General features: G+C 40.0%; 1 protein-coding gene across 2 annotated transcripts in view; it reads left to right on the top strand.

The window, feature by feature from the left end:
• Positions 1–20,766, top strand: part of GHR (growth hormone receptor) — a 356,653-nt gene that overhangs the window by 299,930 nt on the left and 35,957 nt on the right. For both annotated transcript variants that reach the window (XM_043990446.1, XM_043990453.1), the window contains one exon: positions 18,268–18,391. In XM_043990446.1, coding sequence (XP_043846381.1) covers positions 18,268–18,391 — 124 coding nt within the window. The remainder of the gene's footprint in view (positions 1–18,267; positions 18,392–20,766) is intronic.

Genomic DNA, 20,766 nt, shown 5'->3' with positions numbered 1-20,766 from the left:
TAATAATGTTGGTTGTGAACAAAAGTGCACTTGCCTGATACACATTAAGAAGGGCCAGTACTGGAGGCAGCTAGATGGTGCAGTGGATAAAGCACTAGCCTTGGATTCAGGAGGACCTGAGTTCAAATCCAGCCTCACACACTTGACACTTAACTAGCTGTGTGACCCTGGACAAGTCACTTAACCCTCATTGTCCTCAAAAAAAATTATAAAAAAAGAAGGGTCAGTACTACCATGGCTAGACTAGAATTACAACCACATTTTAGTAGTAATGCTAGTAAATAGGAGTGTTATCTGTGGAATTTAACTTTACTGTCTTAACTTGTAGTTTGCATATTTTATGTAGAAACAGCTCTGGAAATAATGCATGGTTTTCTTTTGGACTTTTGACTCCTTGGTGTAGTCAGCAGCATTATGCTGGTTCTCTCAGGAGCTAAGATGTTTTCCAGCTTCCAAAAGATAATATATCCATTATTTTTAAAATGAAATGAAAAGATGTAACTCTAGCTCTTCAGCAAATTGAAAAGATTACTTGTTTTTCCAGCTAAATAATAACTTAATTTTTTCTATAGCCCCAACAAAACCCTCACATCTTTATTATTTTTTCCACTAACAACCCAATAAGAACATCAGCCCCTTCACAAAGGCATGATCCCCTTTCAACAGATGAGAAAATTTGTGGAGGATAGAGCTGAAACATTCCTGGAGCTTACTCCTCAATAAATGAACAAATGAACAAATAAGAGGTTGTCAGGACAGTAGATCCTTTTATAATAAGAGAAAGAACTTTACAAGATAATGGTGTGCTGTCACAATTTAACACTGGGTAGTTAGAATTTTGGGGGTGGGAGCTGAGAACATGTTTAGATACAAATTCTTATATTAATAAGCAATTTCATTTTAGGCATCTAGTTTCTAGAGGCAGAGTAATTCAATGGAAAAATGGACTTGGGATAGAGGTTCTGGGTTCACATCCTGGCTCTGCCACTTAATGGCTATTCCGCCTTGGAAAAAAATCGCTTCTCTGGGCCTTGGTCCCTCATCTATTACCCCCCCCAAAAAAAGGACACATTAGATAACTTCATAGCAGAATCAAAATGGTGGAGGGAAAGGTAGCTTTTTTCATGCTCTCCCAACACTGCCCCCCACCCCCACTTTCTACCTTCACAACAACCTAGAAAACATGCCAAAATGAATTTTTATCAGGAAAGCCAAGAAAATATCACAGTGAGTCATTTTTCTAGCCCATGGCAGTTTAGGAAGGGAGATAGATCTGTTGACACCAGAATGGGGGCTGGCCAGGAGCACAGCATAGCAATGATATAACAACAGTAGGAAGTTGCAGCAGGCTGTGGAGACAGCAGGGAACAACCCAGCACCCAGGGAGGGTAAAAGCACCAATGGGGAGTCAGCAGTTAAAACCTCTCAGCAGGCTAACTGTAACTGAGTCCATATCTATGGATATTCAACTACCTAAAAGCCAACAGACTCAAACTGGGTCAGGAATTTGCAGAGTACAAAGCAGGAGTAAGTGAACAGACCTCTCCCCAGATCACACAACTTAGGAAGAATTGAAAACTTACAGCTCCCCAGAATGAACTGTGAAGACATATGCATAAAAAACAGAAATACATAAAAGACAGAAGCTCAGGTCAGTCATCTTCCCCCACCCCTCCAGAAGTGAGCAGAGCCCAACACAGCATAAAGTCCAGAGTCAATAAATAAGCTAGAAAATGAACAAACAAAAAAAAATAACCTGACCATTAAAAAAAAATAACCTCTCAGGCCCTTCCAGCTCTAAATTATAATCCAATTTATATTAGAAATTGGTCATCATCAGCTCCAAAAATTAGGGTACTAGATTATTTTTTCCAGGATATACAAAATCATAATATTAACACAGAATTATATATGAAGTGAGCTAGAGAGGGAAGAAAGATGTTAATTAAAGAAAAATTATGAGTATTTAATGTGTTTTCTAGGGCCTTTACTTTTTAAAATTATGAGATTTTCCTTTTTACCCTTTGTATTTGGAGGTTTCCCTTTGAGATCAGTGGTATTACCTGTAATCATATGTTCTCTTCCTTAATGAATTTCATGAAAGTTGTTGGTCTTTACATTCAAATAGTTCTCTAAACCCTGAAGGGCTAGTTGGTAAATCAAAGTGAGGTCTCAGTGAGTAGGTTCCAGTAACAGTTCAAGAAGCTAGAAGGGTATGACCACTTTGGCAGCATTTAGAGGTACTGTCCCATTTGGGGATATAGACTTATGTTCTAGCTGGGAGCCTACTTGAAGCTCTTAGCCCTGTAATCATTTCTGGGGTCTTCTTAAATGCAAAATTCCTGCATGTGACTGTGAATGGCTACCTCTCTTAAAATAATCAGTTTGGAGACTGGATGTACAGGCTCATCTCCAGAGCAGAAGGGAAAAGTGAGTTTGATGAGAAGGACTGATGAAACTGCATTCAATCAGTAAAACAACCGTTTATTAAGGATTTAGTACATGTCAGACACTGTGCCAAGCTATGGAGATACAAAGGAAGGCAAAAATATGGTCCTTGTCACAGTCTAATGAAGGAGACAACACATAAATAACAGTGGACATACAAGATGTATACAGACTATATGGAAGGTAATTTTGGGGAGAGGGCACTAACTGTAGAGAGGAAGGGGGATGAGGAAAGGTCTCTTGCAGAAGGTAAGACTTGTCTTGTGGGTGATGGTGTACAGGTGTTTCATGTTTAGTGTATAAGTGAGAGTCGATGACATTCCTTCCAACTGTAAAATTCTACCTGTTATGGGGAGATCAGCCAATTCTGCCTGAGCACCTTCTGAGTCATGGGATCTCTGGGATCTGGAGAGAGCCAGAAGAATACTCTCTCTCTCTCTCTCTCTCTCTCTCTCTCTCTCTCTCTCTCTCTCTCTCTCACTCACTCACATACATCACACACATCACACACACACAAACAAACACACACAGAGTACCTTCCCCTAGTGACTGATGTCCAAAAGTAAGTTCACCTGGTTTCACTCCATGGTTGGTCAGGAAGCCACTGTACTTTATTTTGAGCCATGTTTATTGTGATTTAGCAACATAGTCTTATGAAGCTTGGTAATCTAGTTTCTCTCTCCTCTGTTGGTAGGTTGGCATTAAGGGCAAAGAGAAAAATTTTAACTTTAAATTATAATCACAGATGTTTATAACCTGTGTTTATCCTACTTGTTGGTCTCCCTTCCTCAGTTCTTTCCCCACTCCAGGCCATCCTTTACTGAGCTCTCAAACTGATCTTCCTGAAGCCTAGGTCTTACTTACCATGACACACACCCCCAGCCCCAGTTCAAGAAACTTCAGTGGCTCCCTATTGTCTCCTGAATTAAATATAAAATCCCATTTGTCTCTTAAAGAAGCAATAATAATATTCATAATATGCCTCCTTCTCACCTTTGGAGTCTTCTTAGACCTTACTCCCCTCCACATATTCTATAATACAGTGACACCAGCCTCTTTGCCATTCCTCTAACATGACACTTTATCTCCCAACTCCATGAATTTCTACTGACTATCCCTTATGCTGACACCTCACTTCTTCCTCACCTCCTCCTCCTGCCTTCCCTGGCTTCCTTCAGGCCACAGTTAAGGGAATCTATGAGGAAACTTTCTGAATACTACTGAATCTTATGCTTTCCCTCCTAGATTAGTTCCAATTTATCTTTGTTTGTACATAATTGCTTAAATGTTGTCTTCCCCTCCCCCACCCAATTAACTCTCCCCACATTAAATTTGGCCCCTACAACTGTGAGCTACTTGAAAGCAGAGACTTTTTTACTGATTTTCTTTATATCCTCTGGCACATAGTAGGTGCTTAATAAATCCTTGTTGACCTATAACAATTACTATAAATTGTCAAGAATAGGTTGGATTACATTTGTTATGCTTTATTTAAACCACAAGTGAAAAGGAAACAGAAGAGTAGAGAGACATGTTGGCAGGAGAGAGGATGAGAAAGAAGGGTTCAGAATCTCTCTCCTCTCCCTCCCTCTTTCCGTCTTCTAGGATACATAGATAAATGGGTAGGTAGGTAGACAGACAGACGGACAGATAGATAGATAGATAGATAGATAGATAGATAGATAGATAGATAGATAGATAGATAGATAGAGATTTATCTATATGTATACATATATGTAGAGAAAGAAAACATTTAAGAATATGTGGGGGGGAGAGAGAAGGAGGAGGACGAGGACAGAGAGAGACAGAGAGATCTCCAAGGAACTTGATATCTTCCAACAAAACAAAATTCAAGGAAATCCACTCAGATGCCCCCACATACACCCAACTACTCTTTAGAGAGGCAGCATGGCATAATGGATAGAGAGCTGGCAAAAGTAAATAGGGTCAGGAAGACCTGAGTTCAAATCCTGATTCTGAAATTTACTGTGTGATCCTGGGCAAGTCACTTAACTTCTCAGTGCACTCAGGCAAATCTTTAAGACTCAGATATAGAAAAGTTGCAGGTGTGCATTGGTGGAACAAAGTTCCTCATTAGGAGTTCTCTGAATCAGCAAAACCACAGGACCAGGACACATCCCTACCACCAAAAAAAACCAAAACAAAACCCATCAAACAAAAAAAACTACTCTGTTCAGAGAAGCAGGCACATACATATGGAATACATTTTCAGAATGCTCTCCATCCAAAATGAATAAACGAAGTGACAAAAGCCTTGATGTTTGAAGAGCAAGCTTCAGTTATCCAGATTCCCTCATATGGCACAAGTCATTTTCATTGGTGCCAATAAATGAGGAATAGAAGCTGAAGGCAGGTTTCAAAAGGCTAAGTCCTGCCTCCTGTCAGTCCAAGGCATAAAAAAAAAAAATGTGTGATGGATGCTATAAACAGATTCCTAAGAGAATGCAAAAGTTTGCATTGACTTGGCATTGATCCTAAAGCAACTGTATGTCCAACATGTATGTCTTTTGAACTCAATGGCCTCACCCTGCTATCATAAAAATATACTGGGAGGGGCAGCTAGGTGGCGCAGTGGATAAAGCACCAGCCCTGGAGTCAGGAGTACCTGAGTTCAAATCTGGCCTTAGACACTTAACACTTACTAGCTGTGTGACCCTGGGCAAGTCACTTAACCCCAATTGCCTCACTAAAAAAAAAAAAAAATACTGGGAAACTGTTCCTAAGTAGGTTAGGATTTTAATTAAAACCACTCCCCCTCCCCCACTGAACAATTTCAACTCCTCAGCTTTAAAAGTCTTCTAAAAGGGAGACTTGCAGCTGTGCCGACACCATTTCCATTGTGAGCTGCAGAAAGATCGAGTATCAAAGTGAATTCCTTACATTTGGCAACATCTAATCCTTAACATCCTGTATTTGCCAAATTCTGTCATTAAACCGAAACTTTTCCTTGTTCCTAGCCTGCATCCCATTTTAGTAAATTGACATTTGTTGTTTCTTAACCACTGGCAATCCTGTAGCATAAGAAACAAACCCAACAGCTTTATAAAGGTTCCATATGCTGAAATAATGTTTGACAGGAGTGATTTACTAAGACATTTATGATATCCATGACAGACCAGCACTTCTCAAGGATCTGTCTTGAATGACTAACTTTATCAAAGAGGTACTGAAGAGGTTCTTAGTTGGAGAGGTTATTGACTTGCTAGAGCTCTTTAAAGGAGCACTTGGGAGAAAAGAGTGCTTTGGAGAATGATGCTGATGCTACACTTAAGGCAGAACTTTTGGAGGATAACTCCAGTGATTAGTAGCAAAGGGGGAAGGGAAGGGGAGGTTGGAACCCAGCTCTCCCTTTCCTGAGAATGGACCTATTGCTGGGAAGCTGCTGGTTAGTACCTTGGGCACATGATATCCATACCACACAAGCACATCAGAGAAAGAGGCAACAATGAACATTACAGAAAATTTATATGATAGAATCCTTAACCCTCAGACAACCAGATAAATGGTTATTATTATTTTGGTCTGAGGGACTTGCAAGTTTAGAGGTCTTTTTGGACTTCCTGCAGACATGCTAGGAGGTCCCACGCTGATCAAGCAAATACTAGATGGAAGTCAACTCTGTTTTCCCATTAGTAACTGTTTCCCCCAAAGCTGTGCAAAATTTTCCTTCAATTATATGTCTGAAAGAAACTGTTACCAAAGACCCTTTGGTTTTAGGGAGTTTGAGATCTGCTGTACTTTCCCCTATGAATACTATAATATTCCCTTCTGATCTGGAGATCAGACTGCCTGTAAAGTCAGTCTTCCAGAATAAGGCAGGCCCACACTTAGAGAAAATGAACTCTGGACAGTAAAGACAGTAATTATAAAGCGTGCTATGCATTATCTAAGCCCGTGTATTTTGTTCTCCAGAAAGGGTTGCAGCCCCTTGTCTCAGGTAATCAGGGTTTAATGATTTCGAATAGTGTGCTAAAGTGTTAGCTTAATTTTATCCCAATTTAACAAAGTTGGTAATCCAATGTGTCTTGGCAGTCCAGTTTTTCTTTGAGTTGTTACAAATAGAAGATTAGGAGCAAAAGGAAAGAGAGTTTCTAGAAACTCTGACATGAAGTGAAAACACCAGAGGCAATAGAATCACTAACTGTAAAACTTAGTTGGCTTTAATGAAAATATAAACAGGCCTACACACCCCAGCATCCCCTAAAGGCATTGCTCTTTATAGTACAATGATTTTCTTTAATAATGGCCTTCAGTCATCAAGCAAAGGTTCAGTTATACCCAGTGTTACTGTTTAGTAAATCAGGGGTTTGTGTAGTACATTTTTAAAAGATTTCTATTAAAATTATTTTTTTTAATTTCAAAGTTAACCTAGAAAATTAAAGTGACAGAATCCTTAACCCTCAGACAACTGGGTAAATGGTTATTATTATTATTTTGGTCTGAGGGATTTGCAAGTCATCATTTGTATTATCCTACTCTCCTCACCCCCACCCTTCCCTATCACTATCCCAACGGGAAACGGAGATTTGTGGAAGCAAAGGTGTTGAAACTATCAACATTTGTCCAGTCTGGTATAATTGCATCCTCATGTAGACACAGTTTTGGTTCCCCCAGAGTAGCTACTTTGGGACTAAGCTGTGTTATTCTACAATTGAAACTCTGTTTTTTTTAATATCTAACTAAAATATAGTGGAGTTTTTTAAAATTATGATTATGGCTGTTTACAAACAGTCTCCCAAGCCACTCTTGTAAGTACCCCAGAGATTTCAGCAGAAGTCTCCAAGAAGTAGGTTGGCCATGTTAGCCCTGCCATCTTTTGGAAAATCTCTCAGCCTGAGTTCTCAGAGAGACCAAAGAGAATTTCACCCACCATCAAGTTTGAATGACTGTAGGTCAAATAGAATGAGTACCCAAGTTGAAAGGGAAAGAACTCTATTTGAGGAAAGGGGGCTCCCTTCCTATAGACAAATTTGGTTTAGATATTTTTAGGCTGGTTTATACACAGCCAATCAGAGGCATCTTGTGGTGGCTAAGTGAAGCTTACCTAGACAATAAGGTGTTAGGTTTCTGTATTGGAAGGGTTATTACTGGAACCTGCAGCACTTCCCTGATCTGGTAGTCACAAAGTTATTGCAAAAGACGGGGAAAAGCTACAGGTTTCAAACCTGGATGATTTGAGGTAGAAGAAGAGCATCATCCGCACATCCTGGTGAACACTGAGGTTTTTAGTCACATACAACATTTCCAAAATGTCATTTCTCCTTCCACATATCTCTGCTTATTATCTCCAGAGGGAACATCACAGTTTCACCATACTTGGCCTTGACTAATGAACTTGTGCAATCCTCAGAACATACGAAAACTATCTCAGTTAACAATAAGTATTTCCTCACTACAAATTACATTCTGAAATCATCCTCCTTTAGCCAGATGAAGTTGACTGAGCATGCTTTGGCTGCTTTTCCCCCTTCTTATACTGACCATTGATTGACTACATATGTAGTTTTGTTTGTGGAACTTCTTTTTGAATGCAAGAATGGGCCAAAAGTCATCCAGTCATTAAGACCTTGTGACTTTCTTCTAGGACCATTTCCCTTTTTATTTTTCAGGCATACTTCATTTTTAGTCTCCCACACATACACACTTATTTCATTTAAGGTAGGAAACAAATATGGCTTAGTGAAAAGAGCTCTGAATTTGGAGTCCATAACTGGTTTGGAATTACAGTGTTAACACTAGCAAGTTATGTAAGTGGATAATTTACTTAGCCTCTGAGCATCTCAGTTTCCTTATCTGTAAAGTAGGAGTATGAATACTTGCAGCTCCTAGCTCACTGGGTTGATATGAGGAAAGCACTTTGTAAAACTTAAAGTGATCTAGAAATATGAATTATTATTATTCCACAAATTTTATTTTGTTTTGTTTGAGAGTCCCTTGTACCATTTTTATTGGGGTTCTTTGTATTGAATTTCAGGGGCAAGGAAGGTGTTCATTGATCCTCTTAGTAAGAAATGATCTTTTTTTCTTTTTTGTTATTTGTTTTTCTTCCCTCTGCGTGGAAGAAGTACTTGTTTACATCAAAGTGAGATCATACATTCATCCAACAGTCATTTCATTCCTTCATTGCACTGAGCACTCTGGGAAATACAACAATAAGTAATCTCTGCCCTCTTGGGACCCACAGCTACATCCTATACACACTTCATTGAAGCACTGGGAATTATTGAGAGGCACAATGGTTACCTTCCTAATTTGTCCAGTTAACTTTAATTAAAAGGATCACAGGAATTAAAGCCATAAAGGATTTAGAGATTATCTAGGTTACTTCCTTCTTGTTTTAGTCATGAGGAAGCTGAGGCCCAGAAAGAACAAGTGACTGTCCCAGTGTCATACAAACATTAAGTAACTGAGCTTACATTCAAACTCAGGTCTTCTGACTCCAAAGTCACTTGTGTGTGTGTTGTTTTTTTTCACTGACCCATGATATCTATCATCCTATTTTATTTTTAAAAACGAATATCCATAACTAATGAAGCTGAAGTTTGAATATCTTCCAGCAGTAATTTTGCAAGAACTATCAGCACACTATCCTTTTCAAATCACTTGGGTGCAGATCCTGCTTCTGATGTTTCCTACCTGTGTGACCTTGGACAAATCACTTAACCCCCCTGGGCCTCAGTTTCCTCAAATGGAAAACAAGGAGGTCGAACTCAATGGAATCTAAGACTCTTCTTAAATTTAGATCTATGATCCTATGATTTTGAGATCCCTTGCTGCCTTTATAGAGCCTACCACTGAGTCAGACAAGATTACAATGAGCAGTTTTTGCAAGTAGATTTAAAATATCCTTCATTAGTCCCAAGAGCCCCACAGCCCTGACTATAACCATAACACATAACTCTGATGTATCTCACAGCAAAGAGCCTCAAGAAGGAGAAATAACATGGCCGTCTAGGAAGAGTACTGACTCAGGAGAGTTGGCTTCTGGTCCTTGATGTGTCACCAGCTAGCAAATCATCTTTGTGACCATTAGGTTCTCTAAGCCTTCAGTTTTCTCACACTCCTTTTCCAAGCTCTCTAAGTGTATTGTAGGGTGATTTTGAGCTCTGGAGATGTGACTTAACAAGAAGGAAAAAAAGCATCTGTCTTACTTTCTTACTCCCTCTTTTCTGAAACAATCCCATTTCAAAGCCTCAGTGACAAATGTGGTGGGAAAATACAATGGGTTTGGAGACAGGACACCTGAGTTTGAATTCCAGCTTTATCATGGGTACTCCAGCTGTGTGACCTAGAGCAAGTCTGGGTAGCTCTCTGGGCTTCAGGGTTTTTTTCTCTGTCATATTTCCTCCTTTCCTGCTTATCTCATCGGTTTGTTAAGAGAGAAGACCTGTAAGGTCATTTTCATGGCTGCCGCTATTGTTCTCATTGCTTTTGTCGTGATACCAGTTAGGACCTGAGGAAAGGTCACACCCAAGTCCTCATAGCTAATAAAAAAAAATCAGCCCCAGCTATTTTCTAGTGTTGATGTTCAGCCGTGATCATAGTAGTACCTGTTTCTAAAGACAAAGCAGGACTTCCAAGTAGGCTAGGAATATTCCCATGGTGCCAGGTTACTAAGCAGGGTTTATCGAATTTGGGGATCCCCTGGGTAATGCCCTAGAGAGCATGGATAATAAGGAGAATTGTTCTCCTGCTCTTCTCTTGACCTCTGGAAAAGGACAAAAATCACTGGGTGTTTGCCTACTCTCTCAGGGCCTATTATTTTGACAGTTTATTTTCTAGGGCTGTGACTGAGAAATTTGGTCTGTGTGAGAATTGATCATGGCATTTAAGCTCTAATACATAAGATTCATTTGTACTGTGCTGATAGCATTCATATTTTTAGTAGATGAGTAAAATTGTAACTTTAATATAAATTAATAGAATTCAACAAATCAATAAAATCCCACCAAAAAAATGAATCCCCAAATGGTCACAAGGTCTTAGATGAGTATTGATTCACTGAATCTTGAACCTGAATAAACTGAACCCATCAAATTGGCCTTCCCAAAACCCAGGTCTGACCAGGTCATGTTCCTCTACCCCCATTCAATCCTCTCCAGGAACTCCCTCTTGCTTCCAAGATCAAATATAAAATACTCTGTCTTGTAAAGTCCTTCTTAATCTGGCCTCCTCTTCCCTTTACAGTCTTCTTACTCCTACTACCTCCCCCTCTTCAACCAAGTACTCAGATCCAATGACATTGGCCTCCTTGTTGTTCCTTGAACAAGACACACCATCTCCCAATCCCCTGCATTTTTTCTGACTCTCCTCCATGTCCACAATGCTCTTTCTCCTTTTCTCTGCCTCCTGGGTTCCTTCCCATCCCAGATAACATCCCACCTTCTGCAGGAAGCCTTTCCAGATCACCCTTAATTATAGTACCTTCTCTCTGTTAATTATTTCTAATTTATCCTGGAGAGTGAGAGGGGGGGGGAGGGAGAGAGAGAGAGGGAGGGAGAGAGGAAGGGAGAAAGAGAGAGATGATAGATAGATAGATAGATAGATAGATAGATAGATAGATAGATAGATAGATAGATAGATAGATAGATAGATAGATAGATAGGTAGATAGATAGGTAGATAGATAGATAGATAGATAGATAGATAGATAGATAGATAGATAGATAGATAGATAGATAGATAGATAGATAGATAGATAGACAGACAGGTAGATAGATAGGTAGATACATAGATAGATACAAAGATAGATGGATAGATAGATACATAGATACATAGATAGACGGATAGATGGATAGATAGACAGACAGATAGATAGATAGATAGATAGATAGATAGATAGATAGATAGATAGATAGATAGATAGATAGATAGATAGATAGATAGATAGACAGGTAGATAGGTAGGTAGATAGATACATAAATAGATAGGCAGATAGGTAGATAGATAGATGATGGATAGATGGATAGATAGATAGACAGACAGACAGGTAGGTAGGTAGATAGGCAGATAGATAGATAGATGGATACATAGATAGGCAGATAGGTAGATAGACAGATAGATAGATAGATAGATAGATAGATAGATAGATAGATAGATAGATAGATAGATAGATAGATAGATAGACAGACAGATAGGCAGATAGATAGATACATAGATAGCTACATAGATAGCTAGGCAGATAGATAGATACATACATAGATACATACATAGATCTTGTTTGTATGTTGACCCCCCCCATTAGAATATGAGCTCTTTGAGAGCAGGGACTATATTTTCCCTTTCTTTATATCCCTCATGATTAGCAAAGTGCTTGGCACTTAATAAATCCTAATTGACTGACCAACTGAGAACATGTGGTCAAAGAAACAGCAAATTCTAAGCAAATGAGACCTGGTTTGTCTGTTTGTCTGTTTGTTTTTATTTTATAAGTCTTTTGGAGATAAATGTGTACCTTCCTTCTGTTTCAGTACCTTAACATTCACTGACTTCATGGTTATATAAATTCATTTCATTTGGGGTGGAGGGTGGAAGAAGGAGGTCACATTGAGAGGCATGGTTTAGAAATGATCAGAAAGGGGTATGGTGACCTTGTTCTACCTAGAAAACTCAACTATCAGAATCCAGGGTCCCAAGGGAACATTCTAAGTGAAGTGGGAGGGAGATGGGGCTTGCTAGAGCACAGACAGCATGAGAAAACAGAGCAGAATTTGGTATAAGGCAGATAAAGACTTGAGTAACAAGTTCTGAAAGAACCTTGTAAGAAGGCAACTTAATCTCTAAGTAGCTTAATCTCTGGGAGCTCAGCCTGGGGACAGCATCAAACCTGCAAAGTACTTTTGCTTTCCAAAGCATATTGGTAAAGTTAAATGGCCTTCCTCATACCTCCCTGGGAAGTAGGGAAGTAACCCTGTCTTCTGTTGTTACTGAGATGTTAATTAACTTGCCTGTGGTCACAGGGCTCATTCTATGTCAGAGACAGGCCTTGAACCTACCTCTTCCACCCTCCAAGATTAGCCCTCTATCCACTATGCCAAGATGCCTCCAGTCTTCTATTTGCAGCTATAAAAACAGTAGCATAATAGCAGAGATAATTTCCTCCAAGTTTCTGGGTAAATTCAAGATCTTTTAGTCAATTACTTATGCACATTCCCAGCAATTGAGACCAGATGGAGGTGCAGAGCCTGACTGTCAGATTGTAGTGGAGGAACACTGGTATCAGAGACCCCAGGTTCACAGAGCAGCTCTGCTCTTTATATAACTTCAGACAAAGAAGTCACTTAACTTCTCCAGGCCTCAATTGCCTCACCTGTAAAATGGGTGATTTTAATTAGATGATCTCTAAGGTCCCTCCCAACTCTAAAACCCATGATTCCTATCCCATGGTTCCCTTAATTTTAGGAGTTATGGGGCAGCTAGGTGGTACAGTGGATAAAGCACTAGCCCTGGATTGAGGAGGACCTGAGTTCAAATCTGATCTTAGACACTGGACACTTAACTAGCTATGTGACCCTGGGCAAGTCACTTAACCCTCATTGCCCCACAAAAAAAAAATTAGGAGTTAAATATTTGGAATTTTGTCCCTTTCCTCAACCAAAGAGCCTCTTTTAGGGCACTTTTAGTTGCTGCTCTGTTTATTTTCCTGTCCAGTTTATTCTTCATTAATGTATGGCCTTAATTAATATGATGCATATGTCCCCAAAGACTTCAGTAACAGATTTATTTTTACCAATTCCTTTTTCAGAAATCTTAAGTGGCCACTTTCTTTGGCCAGAAAGCAACATTTTCTGTTTCATTGCAATATCATACATTTCCACCTGTTAAGTCTCACTCACCAAGGATTGTTTGCCCTGGATTAAAAGAACCTCTTTCCAAAAAACAGAGAAGAAATTGTGCCTTAATATTAGCAATCAACAGTCACACAGAAGTGGGAAGGTACAGATCACTCATTTAAAAAGCCAAGACAAGGGGGCAGCTAGGTGATGCAATGGATAAAGCGCAGGCCCTGGATTCAGGAGTACCTGAGTTCAAATCCGGCCTCAGACACTTGACACGTACTAGCTGTGTGACCCTGGGCAAGTCACTTAACCCCCATTGCCCTGCAAAAAAAAAAAAAAAGCCAAGACAAAACAGAATTGAATAAATATACTCAAAGGAATACTAGTCACGCTGAAAGTATAAGGAAATGAGAATCTATTAACCACCCACCGTGTTCCAGGGAGGGAATCTAGGTGGTACAGCTTAGAGTACCAGACCTGGAGTCAGGAAGCCTCATCTTCATGAGTTCAAATCTGGCCCCAAAAACTTACTAAATGGGTAAGTGGGCAAGTCACTTAACCCTTTTTGCCTCAGTTTACCCATCTGTAAAATGAGCTGGAGAAGGAGATGGCAAACCACTCCAGTATCTTTGTCAAGAAAACCCCAAATAGGGTCACAAAGAGTTGGACACAATTGAAATGTCTGAACCACCACCACAACAATAACAAATGTGCCAGGTTGTGCTAAGAACTTTCCATATATTATCTCATTTGATTCTTTTACAACAACAGTTGAGTAAACTGAGGCAGGTCACACAGCTAGTAAATGTCTTAAGGTAAAATATGGCCTTGGTTCTTCCTGATTCTGGTATTCTTACTACTGGAGCACCTAGCTGCCTCAGAGGCATAGGCCTTTGACTTTCAAGTTAGGAACATTTTTTGCATATGGCTCAGATAAAATTAAAATCTTTGAGGACTTGCTAGATTGCTCATCTTTCATCAGTCTCTTGAGATACTTAATTTTTTTCATTTAATTTTCTTCTTATTCTGAACTTAACAAATAATTGAAAATAATTAGAATTTCCATTTACATGGCAGAACAAAAGATGACTTCATGTCTAATTATACATTCTAAGGAGAGCATGCAGTGAGAGAACATGAAGAATCAAGCATGAGGGGGCAGCTAGGTGGCACAGTGGATAAAGCACCAGCCTTGGATTCAGGAGGACCTGAGTTCATATCCGACCTCAGACACTTGACACTTGCTGGCTGTGTGACCCTGGGCAAGTCACTTAACCCCCATTGCCCCACCAAAAAAAAAAAAAAAAAGAATCAAGGATGACACCAAGACCAAGTACCTGAAGCAAAAATGTGCAATTGTGCCAAACCCTCCTTTCCATTCTAGTGACATGACATTCTTGTGATAGTTGATATGTATTTTATACATATTTCTATGGCCCCTCAGTTTTATGCACCCCAAATGATGCCTCACTTACCTCTCCCTTGTTATTCCTCTGACTCAAAGCATTGTCACATCCCAATACAGTGCAAAAGGGAGCTTTCTTCATGACATGTGTATGTCAGTGCACCAGATGTTGGCACACACTTCATCACATTAACACCAAAACCATGAATTTCCTGTCTCTGACTCAAGATGGAGAGAGAATATGCAACTTTCCATACATCTGGAGTTAAGAAGAAACAGAGACACCATAGCATTGCTAAGTTTAAGCAACAAAATGGGGTTTATATTGGTTTTTACCTCTTATGATAATCAGAAGTTTTAAAGTTAATAATGGTCATTTTTCTTACTTGTTTGTATTTTGAGGAATGACATAAATTTGAGAATTTTCAATGGGAGCATTTACACCTTGGAAATTATCAAACACTACAAATCAGCCCTTGGTTGATTATTCTGTTGATTGTCTAGATTTAAGAAAGTGATGGAGAAAATGTCAATAATATACACTTAACATAAAAGTGTATCCTGTGAACATCCCTCTCCCCGTCCCCTCAAGCCAGTTGTAAAACATTTACTAGCACGCCCCTGCCCTTTTGCAACATGCATAATACAAAAGATATAAAGGAAACTTGAGGTTACTGGTATTTTCTATCCTATCTATTCAAAGATAATTTATATAATGAAGACAAATTAAGTTCTAATCATTCAGTGGTAGCATGTGACTTCAAATGATGACTTTAAACGAGTTATAGTACATGTTGTATTCTTCTGGAATGGTGAGGGAGAGAGTACTGCATCTGGAATCCAGGACCTAGTGTAACTTTAGGTCCTTTCCCCAGCTGGTCCTCATTTTCCTGACCCCTAAAATGAAGAGAATGGACTAGAATCTAGCCTTAGATGGGTCGATGGCCTCTAAGGTCCCTTCCAGATCTTAGTCCTTACTATAGAAAGTTATATAACTTTAAAACTGAGTTTACAGGATGTTTAAGGCCCAGAGAGGTAGAGATAGTTCTTTTACCTGTGCTTTTCAACCCATCCCCTCTGGCCTTCCAAAACTTGACTCCTTCAATTATTCCCTCTCTCATGCAAATCCACCAATCCCTTTCCAGGGACTTTTCCCCATATATCTACAAATGTGCTCAGATGTCTTAAATCCTAGGCGGAAAAAACCAACCTTCCCTTGACTTTCTATTCTATCTAGCCACTTTCTCTTTGCTCATCTCCAATGCTAAACTTCTTGAAAAAGTTGTCTCCATGTGATACATGTGCAACCTCACATTCTCTGCCTTCTCAACGCCCCTGTAATCTGGTTTCTTCCCCCACCACTGTATAAAACTGTCCCCTCAAAGAACACTGATTTTTCCTTTAATCAAATCTCAGTCTGCATCATCTTTGACCTTCTTGTAGCCCTGGTTACTGTTGATGACACCCTCCTTATGGAGAATGGCTCTTGTCCTTTGGCTTCAGAGGCAGGGATAATAGACTGGTTCTCATCCTACCTCTTTGCTCACTTCTCTTTTCTTTGCTCCTGGCTCCTTGTCCTCTTCGTTATCCCTCAAAGTTTGATATTCCCCTAACATCTTATCACAGCCATATTCTTTCTCTGCACACTCTCCTTTGGCAATCTCATTGATTCCTATGGCTTTGACTATTTCCTCTAACTCAGAAGTTATAAACCTTTTCTGTGTCATGGACCAGAAGAGTGTTTATAAAGAAAAACAATTAAGGGGCAGCTAGGTCACACAGTGGATAAAGAACCAGCTCTGAATTCAGGAGGACTGGAGTTCAAATCCTGCCTCAGACACTTGACACTTACTAGCTGTGTGACCCTGGGCAAGTCACTTAACCCCCATTGCCCCACAAAAAAAAAAAAAAGAATGCCTGCTCTATGCAGAGGAATTCCCAATCTACATCTTTAATTCTGACTTCTTTTTCTGAATTCTAGACCCACGTCTGTAATTGGCAATGACATCCTCTATCTGGTTGTTCCAGTGGCTTGTTAAACTTATTATGTCCAAAACCCAACATTATCTTTCACCAAAAACTTTAGTAGTCAAAACTTTCATATCAGCTTTGCTTATTCTCCCTTACCTCCTCTATCAGTTACATACTGTTTATTCCATTTCAAATCAGTCTCCTCATTCGTATTCCAACTGTTACTGCTCATGTAAAAGAACTCATTTCCAACACCTCAGAGATTTTTTTCCTACTTCCACTCTATCCCCCTCTAATCTGTCTTTAACCACTGACAGAATCATCTTCCATCTGCCTAGGTTTGAATCGGCTCTCAATCAGGGGTCAGCAAACTGCAAAGTGAGAGCCAAATCTGTCCCACTGCCTGTTTTTACACAGCCCAAAAGCTAAGAATAGTAAATGTAAAAAAAAAATCCTTAGCCCTCAGACTGTAAAAAAACAGGCAGTGGGTGAGATTTGGCCCACAAATCCTAGTTTGCTGAATCCTGCTCTAAATTATGGGTAGAAATGCAAAAGATTAAGAGAGATGGAGAATATTCTAGGTGTATAGAATATCATTTCACTTTTTTGTTCAAATATCTTCAGAGATGCCCTATTACCCACAAATTGGGGCTTCTTTATATTTAAATCTGACACCTCATTGATTTTCTGACCTTAATCATACATCACTTACTTCCATATACTCTATCCTCCAGCCAAAATATACTATTGTCTCTCCTGAACATTCCCTGAAGTTTCCTCCCTCCATTTTTTTGCTCATGCTGTTCATGGCTGTAATGTTCTCCTTCCTCTCTTAACCTTCTAAATTTTTAATCTTCTTTTAAAGCCCATTTCAAACACCACCTCCCCCAAGAAGCCTTCCCTGATCCACACTGTTGCCAAGACCATCACCCTCAGATTTCCCATAGCCACTTTGTTTTACACCTATCACGTAGTCTATTATATTTCTTATAGCACAATGCTCTGTACACAACAGATGTTCAGTGAGATTCTGTGGAATAGAATTAAGCAGGCTTCTAAAGTGGTTTGTTTGTTTTCCTGCCTCCTCTCCAGTGTTCTTTTCCCCCTAATGCTTCTTCCTCCACCTTGAATGCTGAAATCCTAATGCAGTCTTGAGATCGTTCCTTTGCTCCGATCTATAGACAAAAAAAAAAAAGGAAAACAAAAATCATGTTTCTTCAAGTAAATGAATTGTGTACTCTTGAGATTCAGGGAGAAACTTGCATTAAGGCTGCTTGGTGTAAAAGTATAATTCAGAATTTTTTTTAATCTACCAGGTGGCAGCTAGGTGGCTCAGTGGATAGAGCACCAGCTCTGGAGTCAGGAGGACCTGAGTTCAAATCCAACCTCAGACACTTAACACTTGCTAGCTGTGTGACCCTAGGCAAGTCACTTAACCTCAATTGCCTCACCAAAAAAAAAGAAAATCTACCAGGATTTCCTGTTGCCTCTTAGATATGGTAGACCAAGATAATACAAGTATTATCCCCATTCTGCTTTGGTTGACTTTTTAGTCACTCTAGACTGTTAAAAAAAGTTTATTTTCATATATTTATTATTTTGCTAGCAGTGGGATCATATTTTTCTTCTCTGTTCTGTTTTGCAGAGCCCTCTGGGAAGCCTCAGTATACCAAGTGCCGTTCACCTGAACTAGAGACATTTTCATGCTACTGGACTGATGAAGTTTATCATGGTCCAAAGAGTCCAATAAAGCTGTTGTATAAGAAAAGGTATGAGTTCCATCCCTGTCCATGCTCTTTCCCCACATAACTGAAATCACAGACTGAGCACTGGAAGATGTTCTCAAGTACAATTCCCTCCTTGTACAGATGAGGAACCTCAGGTACAGAAAAGTTAAGGTGCTTGCCAAGGGTCACAGAGCGAATAGTCACTTGAGGATGGATTTTTACCCAAGTCTTTCTGATTCCAAGTCCAGCACTCTATTGAATCAGCCACCAAGCATTTATTAAACACCTACTATGAGCCAGGCACTGTACCTGAGGATACCCCCCCAAAAAAGGCAAGAGAGCCCCTGTTCTCAAAGAGGTCACAATTTAATGGGAGAGATGACATAAAAATATCTATATACAAACAAGATCTATAAATTGTAGACAATCAGCAAAGGGAAAGGACCAGCATTAAGGGCGATCTGGAAAGGCTTCTGTTATGAATTGCTCATTAATTTATGAAATTATGAAATGAGGCAGGCACTCCAAGTTGTTGAGGTACTCACCAGGAAAGATCATGATGGTAACGAGAAGTGAGGCTACAATTAGACTTTAAGAAAGCACAAAGGGAGGCAGCTAGATGGCACAGTGGTTAAAGCACCAGCCCTGGATTCAGGAGTGCCTGAGTTCAAATCCGGCCTCAGACACTTGACACTTACTAGCTGTGTGACCCTGGGCAAGTCACTTAATCCCCATTGCCTGCAAAAACAAAGAAAGCACAGAGGGATGGGGCAGCTAGGTGGTGCAGTAGATAGAACACTGGCCCTGGATTCAGGAGGACCTGAGTTCAAATCCAGCCTCAGACACTTAACACTTACTAGCTGTGTGACCCTAGGCAAGTCACTTAACCCCAATTGCCTCACCAAAAAAAAAAAAAAAAGAAAGCACAGAGGGTGAAGGGTTGAATAGGCAGAGAAAAGAGGTGAAAGGAGTACAGAAGCAGATGGTGTGAAGACGGGGATAGGGTGGTGAAAGGAGACAGACAGGTAGCATAGGGAAGAAAATGGAGAGAGGGGAGAGGCACAGATAATCACTCACATAACCATGGATTAAAATTAGGAGCACTCAGTATCATGCATATAATAGGGATGGAAAGAATACTGGGGAATGGGGTGGGGAGAGTTTATGGTCTCATTTTTATAGGTTTTAGGAGAAAAACTCATCCATGCCACCTTGGAGTTAGTTCGTTAACATGTCAAAATCTGGGGCAGCTAGGTGGTGCAGTGGATAAAGCACCAGCCCTGGATTCAGGAGGACCTGAGTTCAAATCCTGCCTCAGACACTTGACACTAGCTGTATGACCCTGGGCAAGTCACTTAACCTTCATTGCCCCACAAAAAACAACAACAAAAAGTCAAAATCTTCTGAAAGTTCTTAGTAAAACTTTAAGATTAATATATCCACATCATCTCAAAGCTATCAGCATCATTTGGTGTTCTGCTGGTCATAATGAAGATGCCTGGAGCTTATCTGAGATTTACTTATCATAGGACCAAAAGGACCTGGTAGCAAGGCCTAGCTGGATTCCACTGATTTCAGCACAGTTTTGGTTAATATATGAAATAATTGCAAATTATGCTTCTTTGATCTTTGGGATAGTTTCTACATGACTTCTAGGTTCCCCTTTGCTATCTTAGTAGGAACGCTATCGCCACTTTATACTGGCTATTTATAAACTGACTATACTGATTAGAAGGGGAGGGGAGTGGTCAGGGGACCAGAACAAGATACAATTTAACACACTGTAGAAAGTAGGATTTTAGCTGGGACTTGAAGGAAGCGAGGAGGCAAACATGAGGATGGAAATCATTCCAGGCATGAGGAACAAGAGGGAAAGTGTCCAGAGTCTGGAAATTGAGTGTCTTGTTCAAGGAACAGGGAAGCCAATGTCACTGGATGGCAGAGGATGGAAAGGGAGGAGGGAGCCAGGTTGTGAAAGGCTTCTAATGACACTGGAGTGTATGGAATTGGGGAGAGAAGGGCAGTAACATGGTCAGACACACTTTGGGAAGATCACATTGACTGCTGAATGAAGAATGGACTGGAGTGGGGAGAGACTTGAAGCAAGGAGAACAGCTAGCAGGCTATTGGAATAGTCCAGGCATGAAGTAACGAGGGCCTACCCCAGGGAGACTGCAGTGTCAGAGGATAGAAGGGGGCATAAGTAAAAAGATTTGACAAAGATAAATCAAGAGGCCTTGGCAACAGTTTGGATGGGAGGGGGTAAGGGGACATGAGGAATCAAGGATTGAGGTAGTGATCCTGGAAGGCTGGAAGGATGGGGGTGTTCTTGGAAGTAAGAGGGAAATTTGGGGGGAGGGGAGAGGACTTGAGGAAAGTGATAATGAATTCAGTTCTGCTTGTGTCAAATTTAAGAT

This window comes from Dromiciops gliroides, chromosome 1 (assembly GCF_019393635.1).
Source record: "Dromiciops gliroides isolate mDroGli1 chromosome 1, mDroGli1.pri, whole genome shotgun sequence".
Classification (NCBI taxonomy): Eukaryota; Metazoa; Chordata; class Mammalia; order Microbiotheria; family Microbiotheriidae; genus Dromiciops; species Dromiciops gliroides.
This window is presented reverse-complemented; position numbering and strand designations above follow the sequence as displayed.